General features: G+C 36.0%; 1 protein-coding gene across 3 annotated transcripts in view; it reads left to right on the plus strand.

Annotated features, from left to right (window-relative positions):
* The window catches only part of TPP2 (tripeptidyl peptidase 2), a 54,558-nt gene that overhangs the window by 15,332 nt on the left and 20,586 nt on the right, over positions 1 to 18,640 (plus strand). For all 3 annotated transcript variants that reach the window (XM_017816646.1, XM_017816648.1, XM_017816647.1), the window contains exons 10-23: positions 337 to 436; positions 2,395 to 2,543; positions 2,671 to 2,786; positions 4,374 to 4,542; positions 6,448 to 6,605; positions 8,141 to 8,217; positions 9,076 to 9,182; positions 9,989 to 10,143; positions 11,222 to 11,338; positions 12,942 to 13,042; positions 15,036 to 15,132; positions 15,399 to 15,536; positions 17,351 to 17,595; positions 17,800 to 17,878. In XM_017816646.1, the coding sequence (XP_017672135.1) occupies positions 337 to 436; positions 2,395 to 2,543; positions 2,671 to 2,786; positions 4,374 to 4,542; positions 6,448 to 6,605; positions 8,141 to 8,217; positions 9,076 to 9,182; positions 9,989 to 10,143; positions 11,222 to 11,338; positions 12,942 to 13,042; positions 15,036 to 15,132; positions 15,399 to 15,536; positions 17,351 to 17,595; positions 17,800 to 17,878 (1,808 nt within the window). The remainder of the gene's footprint in view (positions 1 to 336; positions 437 to 2,394; positions 2,544 to 2,670; positions 2,787 to 4,373; positions 4,543 to 6,447; positions 6,606 to 8,140; positions 8,218 to 9,075; positions 9,183 to 9,988; positions 10,144 to 11,221; positions 11,339 to 12,941; positions 13,043 to 15,035; positions 15,133 to 15,398; positions 15,537 to 17,350; positions 17,596 to 17,799; positions 17,879 to 18,640) is intronic.

An 18,640-nucleotide genomic window follows, 5' to 3' on the forward strand; every position in this document is an offset into this window, starting at 1 on the left:
GGGCGCGGGAGAGAGTGGAAATGAGTAAAAGGCATCTGTTGTGAAAGAAATGTGGAAGGTGAATACATCCTATTCCAGCTGAATAAAATTGAAATTTGGAAATTTGTGTAATATTTTAATATTACATGGTGTGCCCATCAGTGTTGTTACTTCATAGCATGCTGCTTTACATTTGTTTAGCAAAAATACCTGGATTTAATGAGATGGAAAATGTGTGTTTCTGTTTTTTAAAAAACAAGAATTCTTCTCATAATGAATTAAAACCACAGAAATATTCCACTTTAGCTTTTATTAAAAGTTCATATTACATCTAAAACACTTGAATGTTTTTTACAGGTGTTGGTGCCTATGTATCACCTGACATGATGGTTGCTGAATACTCTTTAAGAGAAAAACTGCCTGCAAATCAATATACTTGGTCATCCAGAGGGCCTAGGTATGTTATACTCTTAGAACAAATTATTGCTTTCGAAATCTAAATTGGTCATTAATACCAGAATAAAAATTTCTTTCCTGTGGAAAGATCATAGATAACCTGCTGTTCTGGGAAGGCCTTTGAATATTGGGCTCTAGAACTCCTGGGGGAGGAGGAATACCACTGAACAGCTTCAGCACAACCTGTATTTTTCAGGAAAGTGTATTTGTGTGCAGACCTATTCAGAGATGATAAAAGTCGATGGAATGTTTGGAAATTTGTTTGGGTTTTTTTAATTTAGTTTTTTGAGAGATTTTTTCATAGAATTTATGTCATTAAGTTAATGTGGTGAAAGTAATTATTCTGTCAGTGCTGAAGATTAAAAGAAATACTGCGGTGGTGTTACCTCTGGCTTCACTGACATTGCTACTGTTGCACAACTTACTCAAGGATTTTGTTTGAGTCTGGCAGAGGTGTGAGTAGGCAATTTTTTTTTCTACCTCACACTATAGAAAATTACCTCAAAGAACTATAAAAGAAAATTTAGGGGCAATATAAACTTCAGTTTTTATTTCATGTCTCATAAGCATTTGGTACTAATGTGGTAGACAAAAGAAGAACCAAAAGAGTGTATGTCTGTTTGAGTTCTTACCTGTGTTTAGACTTTAGAATTGTTCTGTAGCTGTCATGGTGTTTGCATAGTGGTGAGGATATTGTTTCAAGAATCTTGCTATGAAGAGTTGTCATGTTTCATATAGGGAAAAGAGAAATGTGGTCTCTGCCTTCAGCTGAGAAAGGGAGAAAGATTTGTAATTAATTTTTATATTCATACACACACACATACATATAAAAAACCTACATTTTGTGTACTTAGTCACTGTGCATTGTAAAGTAGTCAGAGTGAGCATATGTCAGCTGAAAGGCCCAAAGGAGGATTCCTCTTGTGTTGGGTACAACATGCAGCTGACTGGAGAGTTCCTAAAGCTTTACTACAGCAGCCTTGGTATAGGGGATCAGTCTGTCTGAGTAAGCGGCAGAGGCTTTCAGGCAGCTGTGCTGTGCACTGCGTGTCCAGAGGTGTTCTGGTACAGAACCTTCTATACGTTTATATGTGTCTGTGATAAAATATGTCCAAACATCACATTAGAGTATTGTACTTAGAGTACTCTTGATTTGAGACAGATTTTAGATGTAAGAGATTGTCAGTGTGGTATATAAACGCCCTATAATACCCTGCCTCTCTACAGAACCCAATAGCTCGGGCACAGTGCCATCCTTATTCAAGCGATGCAATTTTTGTCTATCTGGAGCAAGAAAGATGGAGCATATCTGGCTCGTAGAGTTGAAAACTAGATGATGCTTTAACTGTGCCAGAGATCCTTGCTCTGTTCTTAAATATGCTTGTGAAAGATAGGCCTAGCTAATCCTGATCCAGCTCTTGACATTCTGTTTGGTTTTTTTTGTTCTTCCCCTGCCCTCCTTGTTTCAGGTTTGTTTGTTGTAATTCAGAACTTGACCTGGTAGTGAACTGGCAACATAGAAAATTAGACATCTGGGGTTTGGATCTTTTCTAGCCTTCCTCTGCCTTTTACTATTTTTCTTTAAAAATAATAACCATTTAATAGGCTGTGTAAAATACTATTTTATGTATTGAAGTGTTTAATAGGTTTGTTTACGTGCATTTTCTAATTCAAATCTCAGAAGATAGTCTGCTGGCTAAACCGAAGAGTATTGAAGGGGTGAAAATTTAGAAACCTTTCACTGTAAAACAGGCATAGCTGATGATTAATGTGACATTTTAAACTGTTACTTGTTGCCGTGCTTTGTCTTGGCTTAATGGGTTAATGGATTTAATAAAGTAATAGATTGCAAATGTTCCCTAAAGCTAAAATTTTTTGAAGTGTACTGATAACTTCAAGATAAATTGTGCAGAAAAAAAAAAAAAGTTTGTTTTTTAACCAATTTTTTTTAAACACTAGCACTGATGGAGCCCTTGGAGTAAGTATTAGTGCCCCAGGAGGTGCTATTGCTTCTGTTCCAAACTGGACTCTGCGAGGAACACAACTCATGAATGGCACATCCATGTCTTCTCCCAATGCATGTGGAGGCATTGCATTAGTGTTGTCAGGTAATGTTCTACAATGTTAAACTTAGATGGGTTATCTAAAAGAGATTAAATAATTTTTCCTCTTAAAAAATGGTGTAGCTTTCAAATTTTTTGTTGTGTCCAATAACACCCTTATTTTTAATTTCAGGACTCAAAGCTAATGGTATTCACTACACTGTACATTCTGTCAGAAGAGCTTTAGAAAATACTGCAGTGAAAGCTGAAAACATTGAAGTGTTTGCACAAGGACATGGTATTATTCAGGTATTTGCTAGCAAAAACTCCAGGATAATATAAGTAACTGTCAGTGGAAAATTAACCCACAAAAAAGCTGCTTTCTTGGTGATCTTGCTTGGTGATCTCACTACTTGATTCTCAGATCTGTTTGAGCAAGAGGAAGGGAATGTAGTGGGAGGGGAGAATAAATGAGAAATTCTTCCAGTTTCAGCATGCAGTTACTGTAGAATAAATGTGTTAACTGGACACATTTTTAGGCTCATCAAAAAGGTACATGGAAATAAAAGTGGAATGTGGGTTTTTATCACCCACATTTGAATGTGTGCCTAAATTCTGTCCTAATGTCCAAAAATGTTTTTATGTATTGTCAGAGAGAACTGAACTTGTTCTGTTCAGACAAAAGCTGGAACTGTAAGTTCTGAGCAGTGAAAATAAATGCCCATGCTGGTTCACATAGGAGTACAGCTGCAGTTGTGCAGTGACTTTGCTGCAGGCTTGCACTGAAGTGCTCATTGTATCCTGTGGACTTTTAAATGACTTGGCAATCTGATGTGATCCTCTGTATGATGAAGGCATACTGAATTAGTGTCTCCGTATGCATAAGCTTGTATTCTTACAGAGCTGCTGCTCTTTTTTGCCTACAGTCACTCCCATCCTAGTCAAAAGAAGTACTGAGATTTTTCTCTTGTGCTTCAAGATGGTAGATATTAACTGCTCAGTCCTAAACTGACGTTCTGGAGATGCTAGAATGTAGTAGGTAATGTCCGCTAAGCACATCTATAATGACACAAAAGGCAGCAGTGGTGGTAGCCATACCAAATAGAAAACGTTGCTGCAGAAAAATGGAATGCACCAGTTATACTTTGTGTTTTAGTAGCCTGTGATTAAAGCATGTGTTAAAATGTGGTTAGAACTGATCCGTGAGACAAGGCTATTGTACGTACGCTTGTCTCAAAGGAGAGCACCCTAATCTTTGCTGGTGAAGGTACCTTGCTGCCAAGTAGAAGAGAATGTAAGATTTTTGTAGTCAGTAAAATAGCAAGCAAGGTAGATGGTTGTCTTCTTAAAACAAAAGCTGAATTTGTCCTGCAAGGCTACTATGACAACTCATTTACTTAGACCTAGGGATGGATTTCATGACCTGATTCTCTTATTTCATACCAATTTTTAAAACTTACATGGGCATCCCATATTGCTTGTCTCTTTTGAATTGCTCAACTTTTTATTGTATAAAAGTTTTAAATGTTTAACTGGTGTTGCTTCACCTGTGAAAAAGTCACCTGAATTGGTATCATAGGTTTGGGCCTTGAAGTCCACTTTGTCCTTGAGGTCATCTCTGAAAACTTGTGTTATGAATTTGTTGATTGATTTGTAGCAGAGGAGACTTGGCCTTTTTATTTTAAATGTTCTTGGCTTTCTGGGCTCTGTGTGGCTGTTGCAGACAGGAAAACTTGCCTCACTTTCTATATTTGGTGTTGTGGAAGCACATGTGGCTCAGGTAGCATGAGGTACTTCACTGTTGCTGTGCTTGCTGAACACTTCATGTTGAAGAGAATATGCATAAATTACTATTAAGTTGCAATTTGTTAATTTATAACTTGTTCTTTCTAACAGGTTGATAAAGCCTATGACTACCTCATTCAGAATTCGTCATTCACAAGCAACATCGGCTTTACAGTTACTGTTGGCAGCAACCGTGGAATCTACCTCAGAGATCCGGCCCAGATAGCTGCACCATCTGATCATGGGGTTGGCATAGAACCTGTCTTTCCTGAGAATACAGGTAGGAAAGAACTTTTGTATGTGAAGGTGGGTGGGGACATAAAAACGTGATCTTGAAGCAAAAAGTTCTGATAATGAGGAGTGATAGGAACCTGTACTGTAAAAGGAGTCACTGTAACTCTAAATTTCATGGTAAATGAAGACACAACTAAAACTTGTCCATTCTAACCTCAGACTTATAACTGCAGTGCTTTAATGTTTTGGGAGAGTCTGTTGCTTCATGCTTCCTCCCACTGAAAGAATCTCTGCTCTGTAGAAATTTAAAGTGAAGTTATGGGACTAGGGAAAAATAAAAAAAAAAAGTCAAACATTCCTGATGTTTCATGAAATTATAGAACTATAGGGGCTTTATTGTAGATAACTCTTGACAAGGGATGATTACTGTTCTAAAGATGAAAGCACTTACCCAGAAATTAGTTTCTCAGTTGTTTAAAGAGTATAAATTTTAGATTTGGACTTTAAGTTTCCACAACCTGAGAAAAATCTTGTTTAACAATCTAGACTTCCATTCAATATCTAATAATTGATAATCATAAATATATCTAGGGGCAATACAGCAATTGATACAGGTTTTACTTACAGAGTAAAAGTAACTTATGCAGATCAAAATAAGATTTGACATCTTTTTTTTCTGTAAACCATTTTGCCCTGCTTTACTTTATTTAATAAAAATTGGAACTCACTGAGAGACTGAATTACATTGTATTTGAAAAATGAGCCATGTGAGAGCTTGTTACTGAGATTAATTCCTTTCCTAAAACTGGAGATTCTCAAGAAGGTTGGCATGTGGCAAAGGGGGTGAGTTTGCTTAGGGGAAGAAAGGGTATTATTTGGGACGGGTTACTGACTCAGAATAGCTTAGTTATTTGACAGCTTATATTGCAATCAGTGCATTTTAAATTTAACATGTGACACAAAAAAATGAAGTCATCATACACTACACTCTTCTGCAGGAAACAAACAAGTTGAAAACAATTAGGCATTTGTAAGGGGTGAGAAGCTTGTAGCATGCTGTTGTTTCCCTAGTACCTGTCCAGTTGTTATTTCTGTGCTGTGTCTAGTGTCTTCAACATGACTGAGTTTGAGAAACTGTAGTAAGTGGTTAAGGGACATTGATTGCTCACTCTGTCTGTTGAAGCTCTCTTTGAGCTTTTCATCTACCCATAAAGGAATTACATCTCATAATAGAATGCTCTTTTCTCTAATAAAGATGTGATGAAATGTCTTGAAAATTAATCTAAGCTTAATTAGGAACAGGAAACCTGAAAAAAGTTTTTGGAGGTGTTATCTTTGGAGCAGGAAGTTGGTTTTTAATAACTAAAACATTTCAACTGGGTTGGATACTTTCCTGGAAGCTTAGCACTTTTTTTGACATAAAAGCTAATTTATAGAATCTGACTGTTTGCAAAGTCAAACTAGATTATCATAGTAATTTTTAAAAGATTTTTCTTCTTGCTTAGGTTGCTCAATAATGTAATTTGGTAATTAACATAACCTTCAGAATCAATGGGATTGCTTTTTATTGTATTTCTCTGCATTAGGCAACACTTTATCTATAGAAGGAAGTTTATAACTACTTCCAGACTATGTTGTGGGTAACTGAAGCATTTGCTTACCATCCTACTTTTGACTTTGTTGGGTTTGACTGTTGTAGGGGGGAGGATTTTCAAAGTTGGATACAAACTTTATTTTACTGCATACTGCTGCTATTCTGTTTTTCTCAAGTTAGAAGAAGTAATATAGAACACTGCCCTTTGTGCAGAATCTGACGTCCAAGTGCCCTAAGGAATTGATTCCTATTACATTTTATTGACGTGTGCATTTTAATAGTAAATGCTGCATTTATAGCAGGCTATGTGCCCATATTTGTGTTACTGACTTGTTTCTTAAATTTGTTTCTTGACAGAAAATACTGAAAGAATATCTCTCCAGCTTCATTTAGCTTTAACCTCAAATGCACTGTGGGTCCAGTGTCCTAGTCATTTAGAGCTCATGAACCAGTGTCGACACATAAATATTCGTGTGGATCCACGTGGCCTCAGAGAAGGAGTACATTATACAGAAGTATGGAAATATTGGTGTTCTAAGTGAGATTGTGTGCTCTTTCCTTTTCATGTGGTCTCTATCAACTTTTTATAGAAGTAATTTTTAAGGAAATCAAGTCTGTGTGCTGTATAGACTAGAAGATAGTGCCACACTCCATTTCACTATAGAGGCTGAAGCCAGGGTTCAACCATGGTTATGCTATACAATGTTGTGTAGCACATGCCAGTAGGACTTTGATTATCTATGTTTAAAAAATAAAAATATATAAAAAATATAAACCAAATAAATAACCATTGATTAAGTTTTTTCCTCTGCATATATTTTAACCTTTGACTATGTTTCAATTGACAGATACTGTTATTGAGGATAGAGATTTGTGCTTTTATGAGGTCTTAAATATTTCTTCTGTGGTGGTTTAAGGACTGGCTTGGCTTTTGTGATGTTGCCATGCAGCCTTAAATGGACCCAAGATTTTGCTTTGGCTTTAGAAGTTGCTCGTGTGATTACACTGATGTAACATATTTTCTTGTTTCCTTACCTTTACTACATCCCATTTTGGAAGGCGAAGGAGGAAAGTGTGTGGTAATGGCTGTGTACTAGAAGATGTAGCTGACTTTGAGCATCTACATTCAAATTTTGTCAAATTTAATAACAAAGCCATTAAATTTCTCATTTACTCTCCCAGTCATCCTCTTTTACTCCTGCAAAAGTTACCCACCAACAACAATTATTTTTCAACCCTCTCTATCCTTATCACAAACCTTATATTAACATTGAAATGCTTTCATTGCATTGTACTTGATCATAATAAAGATGATACCAGCTTTCTCTTTCAAAGTGCTTGCTTAGGATGTTTAGAGTTGCAAGTCTTCTATGGTACCACTGAGAACATTTTAGCAAAGTTACTGTGAGAGTGGTGAGATGCTGGAACAGGTTGCCCAGAGAAGCTGTTGGATGCCCATCCTTTGCAGTGTTCAAGACCAGGTTGGATGGGGCTTTGAGCAACCCAATCTAGTGGAAGGAGTCCCTGCCCATGGCAGAGGAGTTGGAACTTAAAGATCTTTAAGGCCTCTTTCAACCTTAACCGTTATGAGATTCTGTGATTGAACATATTTTTCAAAGATAGTATTTAAAGCTTGGCTGTGAAAAGCATGGTAAATCAAATTATATTTTTTCTAACATAATCCTGGAAGACAAGGATAAAAACATTTTTTATATAACAATAAAAATATCTGAACTAAAATAAGTCTGTTTGGGACAAATTCTGAGTTGAAACTAGGTTGAGCTTTTGATATAGGAACTATCAAATGTGCATTGAAAGTTTGAAGACTTTTGGGGAAAGACTGAAATGAGTTAGTGTGAAAACTAATTTTTTTTTCCTCGGGGGTTGTTGGTGTTTTATTATTTCTAGGGTGACAGTGGTCAAATGGCTTTTTTTTTCTCAGTGATTATTACAAAGATTCAAAATACTCTGCAAGTAGTTTAAATTGAATGTTGTCTTCTGTAGTTTAGTTTTGACCAAAGATTTTAAGTAGTTGTATTTATTTTGTTAGGTGTGTGGATATGATACAGCAACGCCTAATGCAGGCCCTCTGTTCAGAGTTCCAATCACTGTTGTTATACCAACAAGGTCAGTAAACCCAGAACTCTGGGAGTTCTAGAACTTAATACTAACTCTGTTAAGGGAGTAGACACCTGAAAAGATTCTTACAGCAGACAGGCAGCTGTGACATTTTCATATGGTTTTGGTCCTGACAGCCAGAAGGCAGTGTGTTCTGGTGGGCTTAGCCACAGCGGCAGCAGCTTCCTGCTCCATCAGAATACAGATGCTTTCTGGCTTGTTTTACAAAGTATCTATCAATGTACTCATACTTGTAGGTCAACTGGAGTTGGCTTTTCATTTCTGCCTGGTGGACTAGAGTACACAGAGGCAGAGGGCCTTATTTGGCCATTGTACATTGGCGTACACTTCGGTCATGACTTTAATACAGGGCGTTTACAAATAGTATTGTGTCCATCACTGTTTTAAACATGACTTCAGTGATGTTGATAGGGAAGGGCAGTATTTGATTAAACCTGTTTGGTGAACAATCTGCCATGAGGCAGTGAGGGGAGGGGAAGTAACTATTCTCTGACTCGTTCACAGAGATATTGCTTCTTTCATGCCTTAGCTCACTTCAGTGACAATTCACTCAACCAGGAAGAGCAGATCCACTGAAAATGAGGATTCTTTGATACTTACGTTTAAGTGCTGTAACTTCAGGGAGGTGGGGAGGGTGTTTACTTAGTGTGGTGGAGCTGATGTTTTACATCTTTTGGATACGTTGTGCTGTCAGATTCTGTACTATTATGGATTAAAATAATTGGTGCTGAGGACTAAATATCCTTATTGTAGACACTTTTAGAGTGTTTTTGCATTTAAAAATACTTTAAATATTGGCTTCACAGCTTGTTTGACTACGATTTGTGTTTTCCTTTTGACATACAGAGTAGATGAATCATCAAGCTATGACCTGACATATACAGATGTTCATTTTAAACCTGGTCAGATCCGAAGGCATTTCATTGATGTTCCACAGGGATCTACATGGGCTGGTGAGGAAATAACCACCTTAATTAAGTAAAAAATCACATCTGTCAAACTTGACAAAGTTATTTTTAAATAATTTTAAGTTCTGCCTGAATCAATACTGAAGGATTCAACCCATGAATATGTAAAATATTTATTTGATTTTTAAGCTCTTAAAGGAGTGATTGTGAATTATCCTATGTTTTTTGGTATAGTAGGATCATGATTCTCAGTCTTAAAGAAACCAGCAAATAACAATCTGAAATGATTTCCTGTACCTGGAGGAATGCCCCATGTTTATGGAAAAGTATTACTGTCTGAGGTTTGTCTAGTTTTTAAGGTGTATGGATGCAGTGTTGAAAGATGTTGAACTGAAGAAAATGTGATTTTCATAAGGGGCAAGTAGCCTGTAATTTGGAAAAAGAAAAAAAAGGGGTTTTTTCCTCGTATTCCTGCATAAAATTATTAAATAATAATCCTTTCAAAAATCTTTCATTTAAACAGAAGTTAATGATAAGACTCTTAATTTGGAATTCAGTAGTCTGTCCCGTACAGATTGTACTCTGTAGTATCTGATTAATTTTCACCATTTGTGAAACATAATGTTTCTTTTAATTTTTCTCTACACATAGCTAGTTTGCCTTGATCTGAAAGGGTCTTTGAAAATAACTGATATATAAGCATTTTTCACATATGGAGCCACTTGGGCTGCTGCATAACTTCTTAAATTACAAATGACTTGCAAAAGTAGTGTTTCTCTGATGAATCTCTGCTTTCCTTCTGAAATTCTTGCGTCTTGAAACTAAACCTAATTTCTTTTTCTATAACCTAGAAGTGACAGTGAGTTCATGTTCAGCTGATGTGACTGCCAAGTTTGTGCTTCATGCTGTTCAGCTAGTGAAACAAAAGGCATATAGAAGTCATGAGTTCTACAAATTTTCATCCTTACCAGAAAAAGGATCAGTGACTGAAGCATTTCCTGTCTTAGTAAGTTACTTAGGGTGGTGTGGGGTAAATAAAGTATCCATGCATTATAACATTATTCTGGATTTTTTTTCCAAAGAAAAACCCCCAAACCAAGAAATCATGTGTTTGTTACAGTAGTTAGCGCATCTGATTTTCAGTCTAATAGCTTTCTAGGGTTTTTCTGAGCTATTTAGTAATATAATACATGTTAATATCTTCAGTTTGTTTCTATTTGTTTATACAAAGCAGTTTGTTTCCCTTTCAAGTAGGAACTATGACTTTAGTTCAGCTGTAGTTCAGCATATTTTGCCTTTAGTGGTTAATGTGGTAGTCTGGGACATCTTGATGTTTAAGCCAGGTGATAGCTGGTAGAGCAGGCTTAGCTTGGATAATGCTAGCTCAAGAGTCCAGAACACAACCTGGGAATGAGCTAACAGTTCAGAGCCTCCTAAATTTGTCCCCTGCCTTGCTCAGTTTAGTTGTATAGCTCTAAAGCCAAAGAGTAGTTATAATTTCTGTGCTATTCAGTCCCTTAACCTGTGTGAAAATGTCTGGTGGGGGGCCATAAGCTAAATTGGTCCCACTGACACGTTATGAATTTTATCATATTAATTAAAAAACAAAACAAACAAAAAACCCCACCAACCAGACAAAAATAAAATCAACCCAAAGCTCTCAAGCTTCATGTCATCTTATTTAGGCAGCGAGTGGGATCTCTTTTTCTAATAGGTGTTTTCTGGGGCACATATGTTAAACTCATCTGTGACCTAACCTGTCTGCCTAGTTTGAAGGTTAAGAAAGGAAAAGGTAACCTTTAAAAGCTTTACCATTCTGTGTAGGGTATATCCCAACACCCTTTGTTCTGATGCATTCATCAGTCATCCTGGTTTTTTTGGAGCTGTCTTGTGTTTTTTAACAAAGTATGTCTTACTTGGTACTGTACAAATCTGTACAGTTGGAGTAAACTGGACATAAGAGGTCTTTTTTGAGCTGTACTCTGATGTTTTTGTTGTCTTGGGAGAAGGAGGTTGGGGATTGGGATCAGTAGAAGAGGAAGATGGGAGCTTGAGTCCAACTTTGTGCTTTTTTTTTTACCCAGGCTGGAAAAACAATTGAATTTTGTGTTGCTCGGTGGTGGGCAAGCCTTAGTGATGTTAGCATTAATTACACAATTTCTTTCCATGGTGTACTTTGCGCTGCTCCTCAGCTAAACATGGTAAGTTTTCCAGAGTGTTTATTTTTAATTATTTTGAAATCCTATGGTATCTCAAAAAAGAAAGATTTTTCCTTCTTGACTGTACTTAGAAAGAGTTAAATTATCTTATACATGAGATGTTCATGTTCTCTCTTAAAAGTTGCAAAATGGTTCAATCCCACAGAAATGCCCATTACCATTATTTATGCTTTTTTTCTTTGCCTTTTCATTGTTAATCAGTAGTGGGAAAAGAAAGGAAAAGAACCCAAGCAAAACCCCTAAACTCAACACCAATAGAAAAAACATACTGAAAGGCTGAAATTGTAAATATGCTTACACTAGCAAGTGTTTGTGTAAATAAATTTCACTGGGCCCACAGTTCTTGAACTTGAATATCAAGATGAACATTGCTAAAAAGACAATACTCTCAATATCATATTCAGAATAAAATTTAATTAAAATTTATTTTCTGTTCAGTGTTTTATTGAGATTAGCTTGAGAGTCATCAAGCTGATTGGGTTGAGGGTCATCATTTAGGGCAGTTGAAGGCACAGTAGATGGGTCAGTGTCCTGATGACTAAGGCTCTGTGACACTAAAGGATTTGAAAAGTTGCTTAAAATGTTAGTATCATAATAGTTACAGTACTCTGTCTTGGTCCTATATTTTTACTGTCCTATGCAAGCTGGCTTAGCTTGACGCTGCCTCACTCAGGAGAGAGCTCTTTGAGAGCTAATAGGGAAATACATACATGAAGCAGCACCATGCCAATTTATCCTGGCTCCTCTCTTTTTTTTCAGCTGAAAGCCAGAGCAAATTATAGTTGTCCCATGGGTAAATTTAGATGTAGTCAGGCTCTAAGAGCTGAATAAACTGGGGGAAAAAGAGTGGGTGCAATGTGCTAAGGTCCCAGGGTCTTCAACCAGTAGAACAGTAAAAGAAGGATCTGGTGGTGGTGGTGTGCACAGCAGCTGCCCCCAGCCCAGCAGGATTACGTCAAATAAATAATGGAGAGTTAAAAATGAGAGAATAGGAACAGTTTTGCTCTTCCTTTTTGAGCACTGGTGACTTTCATAAAATAAATTTTAATAGTGCTCATGTATAGTCTTTGTCACGGGATACTGCTAAAAAGAAAGTTTTCAAATGATTTTGCCCATCACTAGGTCTGTCTGTGTAGTATTGTTTCTCTTTTGCAGAGTTAAGCTCTTCTGTAATAATAATCCTAAGAAGCACAATAAAATACTTGCTTTAATATTCTAGATGAATAATACTTGTATATATTGAGTTACGTATTGAAAAAAAATCATCCCGAATGTGCAAACAAAATCCAACCTTGCTCAAAGTATGACTTGTCAGTTCTATGCAAAGTATTTATATATTACATATATATATACTGATAATAATATAAGTATGTAAGTATATAAATAAAACTGTAGCCCCACTTGCTAAAGTTTTGCAAGTCCTGGTATGTCTGCTGTTGTAAAATAGAGAAGCACCTGTGATACTTTCAAAATCATGCAGTATTCTTGTTAAAGTGTAAATAATTACAGCTTGTGTTATATCAGGTGGTCCACATCTGATATTATAAGTGCACAGAAGCCTAATTGTTATATACTCTTTTTATAGCATGCTTCAGAAGGCATCGTACGATTTGATGTTCAGTCCCTGTTGAAATATGAAGATATTGCTCCATGCATAAATCTGAAAAGCTGGGTTCAAACGCTCAGGTAGAGTTTCTGGGGAGCTGTTTTGGGAGAGTGGGAAAACTAATTGTGCATAGGGTTAAAACAGTAACACGTTAACAGTGAAATTCAAAATTACAACAATATTCTTGTCAAATTCAAAGTAGCTTTGGAAGCATCAATTAATTTTTCAGCATTCCCTCTTTTGATTTCTTTATGGTGACTTCTTTCCATACAAATTAGTTTCCTTAAGCTAATTTAAAAAAAAAAAATACAAAAATATTCCATTGCTTCTGAAGGAGACACTTAGAGGTAAAATGCCTTTTAATATCTAAAAGGCACTTTAATACATAAAGAAACAAATTGTAGAGTTATTTGGTGCTACTGTTTGTTAGCTTGGGTTTATGTTTTTTTTTTAAGCAGCTGCTTCAGATCCTGCCCAGTTTTGACATGGGAAGACTCTTCTCTCTTGCTTGATTAGAAGTGTTTTTGTAGGATCTAGTGCAGAATTTTTTGTGGAAAGCTGTTTTTATCTTGTTGTCAGTTTGACAGCAATACTGATTTGGAGGAAAAGCTTTGTTGGAAAATTCCTAAAGAGTGCAGCAATTATTACAGTTGGTCACTTCAGAAGGATAAAAAAATGCCATGTGGTTTAAGCGGTGCTTTTAAGATGTGGGACAGACCATTTCATAGTGCTCAGCAGTCCAAAGTTTTCCTTTATTTGGGCCTGTCAGTGGAGACCTGGGGTCTCTGGAGGTTTTGGATACTTGTAACTGGAATTGAGGTCACTAAGAGTTTACTGTTTAATGAACTTGTCACCTAATGTTATATTCAGAAATACTCGATTTGATATGCCTTAAGTGAGGAAATAAAACAGTCCCTTAATATAGCTTTGCCTCATTCTTGGTTTGAAAAATGGAGATGCTCTTAAGTCCTTGTAGTCTTTAAGGCGCTTGTCTGACAGTAAATGAACTGCAATTAAGTAAACTATGAAGTAAACTTATGCATTTAAATTAAGGCAGGAATAGTGTTTCTTGAATGAACTAAAGAGTCATAACACAGAGAAGAAAAATACTGAATGGCTTTTCATTCTGTCTCTTGTTTCAAATGCTTGGAGGTAGGGTGAACGTTAGGGAGGTGTATCATGCGTGGTATTACTTGGTTCTTAAGTCTTCTGTCAGCAGTCTATCTAGTGTCTGCCAGACTAGGAAACCTGGGTTAAATGACTCAGCATACACATCTTACTGGGTGACTAGTCTGTGCTCTTGGCAGTGAAAGAGTTGGCAGAATCTTAGAGAAAAATTCTGATCATGTAGTTAAAGGTTGTCAGATTGAATGAATAAAGTGTAAACTTAAATTTTGCCAGGCCACCGTGATTCTGCTACTCTTTATTTCTGAAGCTCAGATTTTCCTATATCATTATTATTTAGTTTATGTTCTTTGATGCTTAATGTCTAAAGTGTTTGCGTTGCCCTGAGCAATGGCTTTTCCCAACTGTTTCTGAATTAACATACACTCTCTGTAGTGTACATTCTTCTGTATTACTACTCAGATTTCTCAAGGCCTCTTATAGATTCTCTTATGATACAATCTTCTGTAACAAGGAATTATCAACTGTTTGTTCTGTCTCCTAATTTCCGTACCATTAATCTTTTTGTTATGAATACAAGTGCTGATTTCAGTATGGATACTAGAAGTGTAACCTGATTTATTTTTTTTTTTGTTTCCTAAACCTGAGTCTGGTTTTCCTTTTTTTTTTTTTTTAAATGACCTTTTATTTTGAGTTTTAGACACGCTTGCTATATTGGCTTCTTTTTTTTTGGCTGTGTCTGTAATGTCATTAAACCTTGTTTTTGAACTGACATTAATTTTAACTGAGGAATATATGCTGCCTGGATAGTTACAATATTTAAGAGATGTTATTGCATTTGCTGAATTCAGTTGTACTTCAGAATATGCTTCTACTTAAGACAAATTTTGGTAGAGGATACATGTTTCTTAAGAGTACCTTTTGTTGTTTTTTGTTGTTTAACTGCAGACCAGTGAGTGCAAAAATAAAACCTTTGGGTTCCAGAGATATTTTACCAAATAACCGTCAACTGTATGAGATGATTTTGACATATAATTTTCATCAGGTAAGGTAACTGTTTTTTTAAAAGTCAGTGATAAGTACAGCATGTTTTCTAAAACCAGATAGGTCTTAATTTTAACTAACTTCCTGTCAGAAAGGAGGTCTAGATTCACACTCTGGACTCTACATCAACATTCTGATTTGGTCCACTTAAAGAGCTGCTGTTGCATGAAATGGGCCACAGTTCAGTTATTTTTTAGAATATGTGTATAAGGATTGTACTTGTTTTATTCTGTACAAGATTAAATGCCTTGACCTTTCTTTTAATAGCCTAAGAGTGGAGAAGTAACTCCAAGCTGTCCACTTCTTTGTGAATTGTTGTATGAATCTGAATTTGATAGTCAACTGTGGATTATTTTTGACCAGAACAAAAGACAAATGGGTTCAGGAGATGCCTATCCACACCAGGTACAGAGTAATGTATATATTTTACCTTCTGTTTTCTGCAGACAGTGAAAATTTTCATTCTTTTTCACCACCTAGCCCTGCTGTTAGCTCTTAATATTTCCTGATGCATAGATATAATGTTCTTATGTGTTCTCAAGAAGACACAGTCAATGGTGATGTATTTGTCTTTAAAAAATTGATAGGTTTGTGTCCATTAAGTAGAACATGATTTTTTTTCCTCTTTTAAGGAAGGAGAAACAGGAAAAGCTGTTAACTTATGATTTTGACAGGCACTTCTCAAGAAGTGAATTCAAAATCTTGTCTTTGTGTCTTTATGTTTGGGGTTTTTACAAAGACAATACCGTAAACTTTTCTATGCAAGGTGGAAAGAATCCATTATTTTTCTGTAGTTTTACTTCTCTGCTGTTAAATCAGAGGTTTCTGTATCCATGAAGGCTGTGGTTTTCTGTGCTGGTGCTTTCTCCAAACAGCTTTTAATGCTTCAGCATGGTTTTCTTCTTGTTTCCATTTTTCAAAGGGAGATTTTTGCACAACACTTGTAGATACTGTAACCTCTGTGGAAATCTTACTGCTTTAACAGTTTGTATGTCTGGATCATGGGGAAAGTAGGCAGGAATTAAAAAAAAAAAAAGGAAAAAAAGAAGGAAAAAAAAAAGATGTAAACATTTTCCATGGTTTTATGGTTTTGAAACTTTTTTTTTTACTAATCTAAAATCCAGTTGAACTTCATCAATAAAATGTTTATTTTGATAGATTGATCATCCCAGAAGTGTACAAAGACAGTTTCAAAAGACATGGTTTAATGTCTATAAATTACTTTCAGAAATTACGTTAAACTTCTATTCCTTAACCTGCACTTTTAAGATGCTATAAAATCTAGAACTCTAGAAAAAGTACTTTGTTACTTTCACCTGGTGGACCACCATGCTGTAACTCTGTGGTATTGTGCATCACGGGACAATTTTAAAGCAACTCAAAATTAATTAATCCAGGAAGAAATAGCAACAGGAAGCATGATTCCCTAACCTAGGAGAGGGATATTCTGGGAGCAGGGTAGTTCTGAATTACTGTTCCTTTCCTCTTGGGGCTGCCTTTTGTATTATTCCAGCAGCAGCAGAAAGGCAACTTAGCATGCCGCTGCTCCAAACATCCACATTGTTGCCCTTTTAGATTGACTGAAATGAAAGAATGTTTTCAAAACTAAGAATTTGATAGTCTGGAGGTTTTTTTCTTGGGTGATTTAATGTGGGGAGGGAGAGGATTCGTAGTTTTGTTTGGGTTTTTTTGTTTGTTTCTTCGTTGGTTTTTTTTTTTTAATAAATGGAGATTATTTATCTGCATATTTTTAACTGAGTGACAAGCTCAGGGCAAAAAGTCTGTCAGCTCTTAAAACTGCAACCATAGATCTCACAGGAATACTGGGTCCCTCAGTGTGAAAATTGGTGGTATTTGAGACGGTAGGAAATGTTCTGTGATCTCAACCCAGAGCACCCAAACATAGTACACTGAAAGTGTATCAAGGCAAACCTGCAGAGGTTTTGAACTGAAAGCTTAACAGAAATTCTAATTTGTGCCTGTTTTGTGGTCTGAAAACTTAATTTTTTTTCCCTCAGTACAAAACATGTTTTGGCTGCTATCCTGTCTTGAAAGCACTCTGTTTTCAGGAGATTCCAAAACCAAGCAATCTAATATATTTAAATGGCTAGAGCTATATGGATCAAGAAGAACATGACAGTTTTATTTCTGGGGTTTGTGTTTTTTTGTGAATGGTGAAATATTTAATCTAGACATTTATGAGAACTTCTTTCTTTCAGTATTCTGTGAAACTGGAAAAAGGAGATTACACTATTCGGTTACAAATTCGTCATGAACAGAACAGTGAGCTGGATCGCATCAAAGACCTTCCATTTATTGTTTCTCACAGGTTGTCTAGTACCTTGAGCTTAGATATTTATGAAAACCATAGCCTTGCTCTCTTAGGGAAGAAGAAATCCAACAGTTTGACATTACCACCAAAACACAGTCAGCCATTCTTTGTTACATCTCTGCCTGATGACAAGTAAGTTATTGAAGTCCTGTTTTTCCCATCTACGTCTAAACAGCTGCCTCTGCACCTAACTAAAATGATACTTGAATAGTGTCTACCTATTCAGGCTTGGTAATTCCTCTTGTGTTGCTCTTTCACTATTTGGCTTCTTCATTGTAGTTTTCATGGAACCTTAATTAACCTGATTTTAACACTGAACTTACTTTCTTTGAACAGAATACCTAAAGGAGCAGGACCAGGATGTTATCTTGCAGGAAGTCTTACACTATCTAAAACAGAACTTGGAAAGAAAGCTGTGAGTATATGAGATGGATGACAGTTTCTTTTTCTGAAACTTTTGTAGCAAGTGAATGGCATGCCAGGAAGTACTGTATTGTATGGGTTTATTACTTTAAAGAGCGTTAGGTTTGATAATATATAATGCATTTTAGAAGCAGTTGTTTCATTATAAAGTCAGCATAATTTCTAAGTAGCTCTAATTTTATTTTCATCTTCTAATTTCAAATTTAGTTGCATTTTCTAAATTGTGTCTTCTAGTTCTTTCACTCTGAAACCTTTTTATTTCTAGGAGCACCTGCTTTTTTGTTGGCATGGAGCCTTTAAAATTGATTTTTATAACTCCATAGCTTACTGTAATTTTTGAATGAAAAATACATGCATCTGTAGTGTTTTGTGCATGTTGGTTCTGTAACAAGTACCTATACTCTTCCTTGCATGCATACAATTTTGAGCAAAAATACGTGTTTTCTAAATACCTATGTTACCAAGTAGTAGGAATTTTGCTGGCTCGAGTACATAGATGTTCTTACCTGCTACACACTGATGTTGTCAACCACTAGTATGACTGTATGCTTCAAAGCAAGAGATAAGATCTTTGTGTGTGATGCTAGAAAAACAGCTGTAGGGTCTTTTTGCTCATAATGCAACATCCTGTGAAAAAATGGTTTTTAACTTGTATGACTTTCTAGTGCAACAGTGATTGTAGTAAGCACAACTATTTTCTGTGTATCTGGTGGTACAGTGTTTGGAAGATTCCCCTAGCTATTTTTAAACAGAT

The sequence above is a fragment of the Lepidothrix coronata genome, unplaced genomic scaffold, assembly GCF_001604755.1.
Source record: "Lepidothrix coronata isolate B3197 unplaced genomic scaffold, Lepidothrix_coronata-1.0 Scaffold57, whole genome shotgun sequence".
Classification (NCBI taxonomy): Eukaryota; Metazoa; Chordata; class Aves; order Passeriformes; family Pipridae; genus Lepidothrix; species Lepidothrix coronata.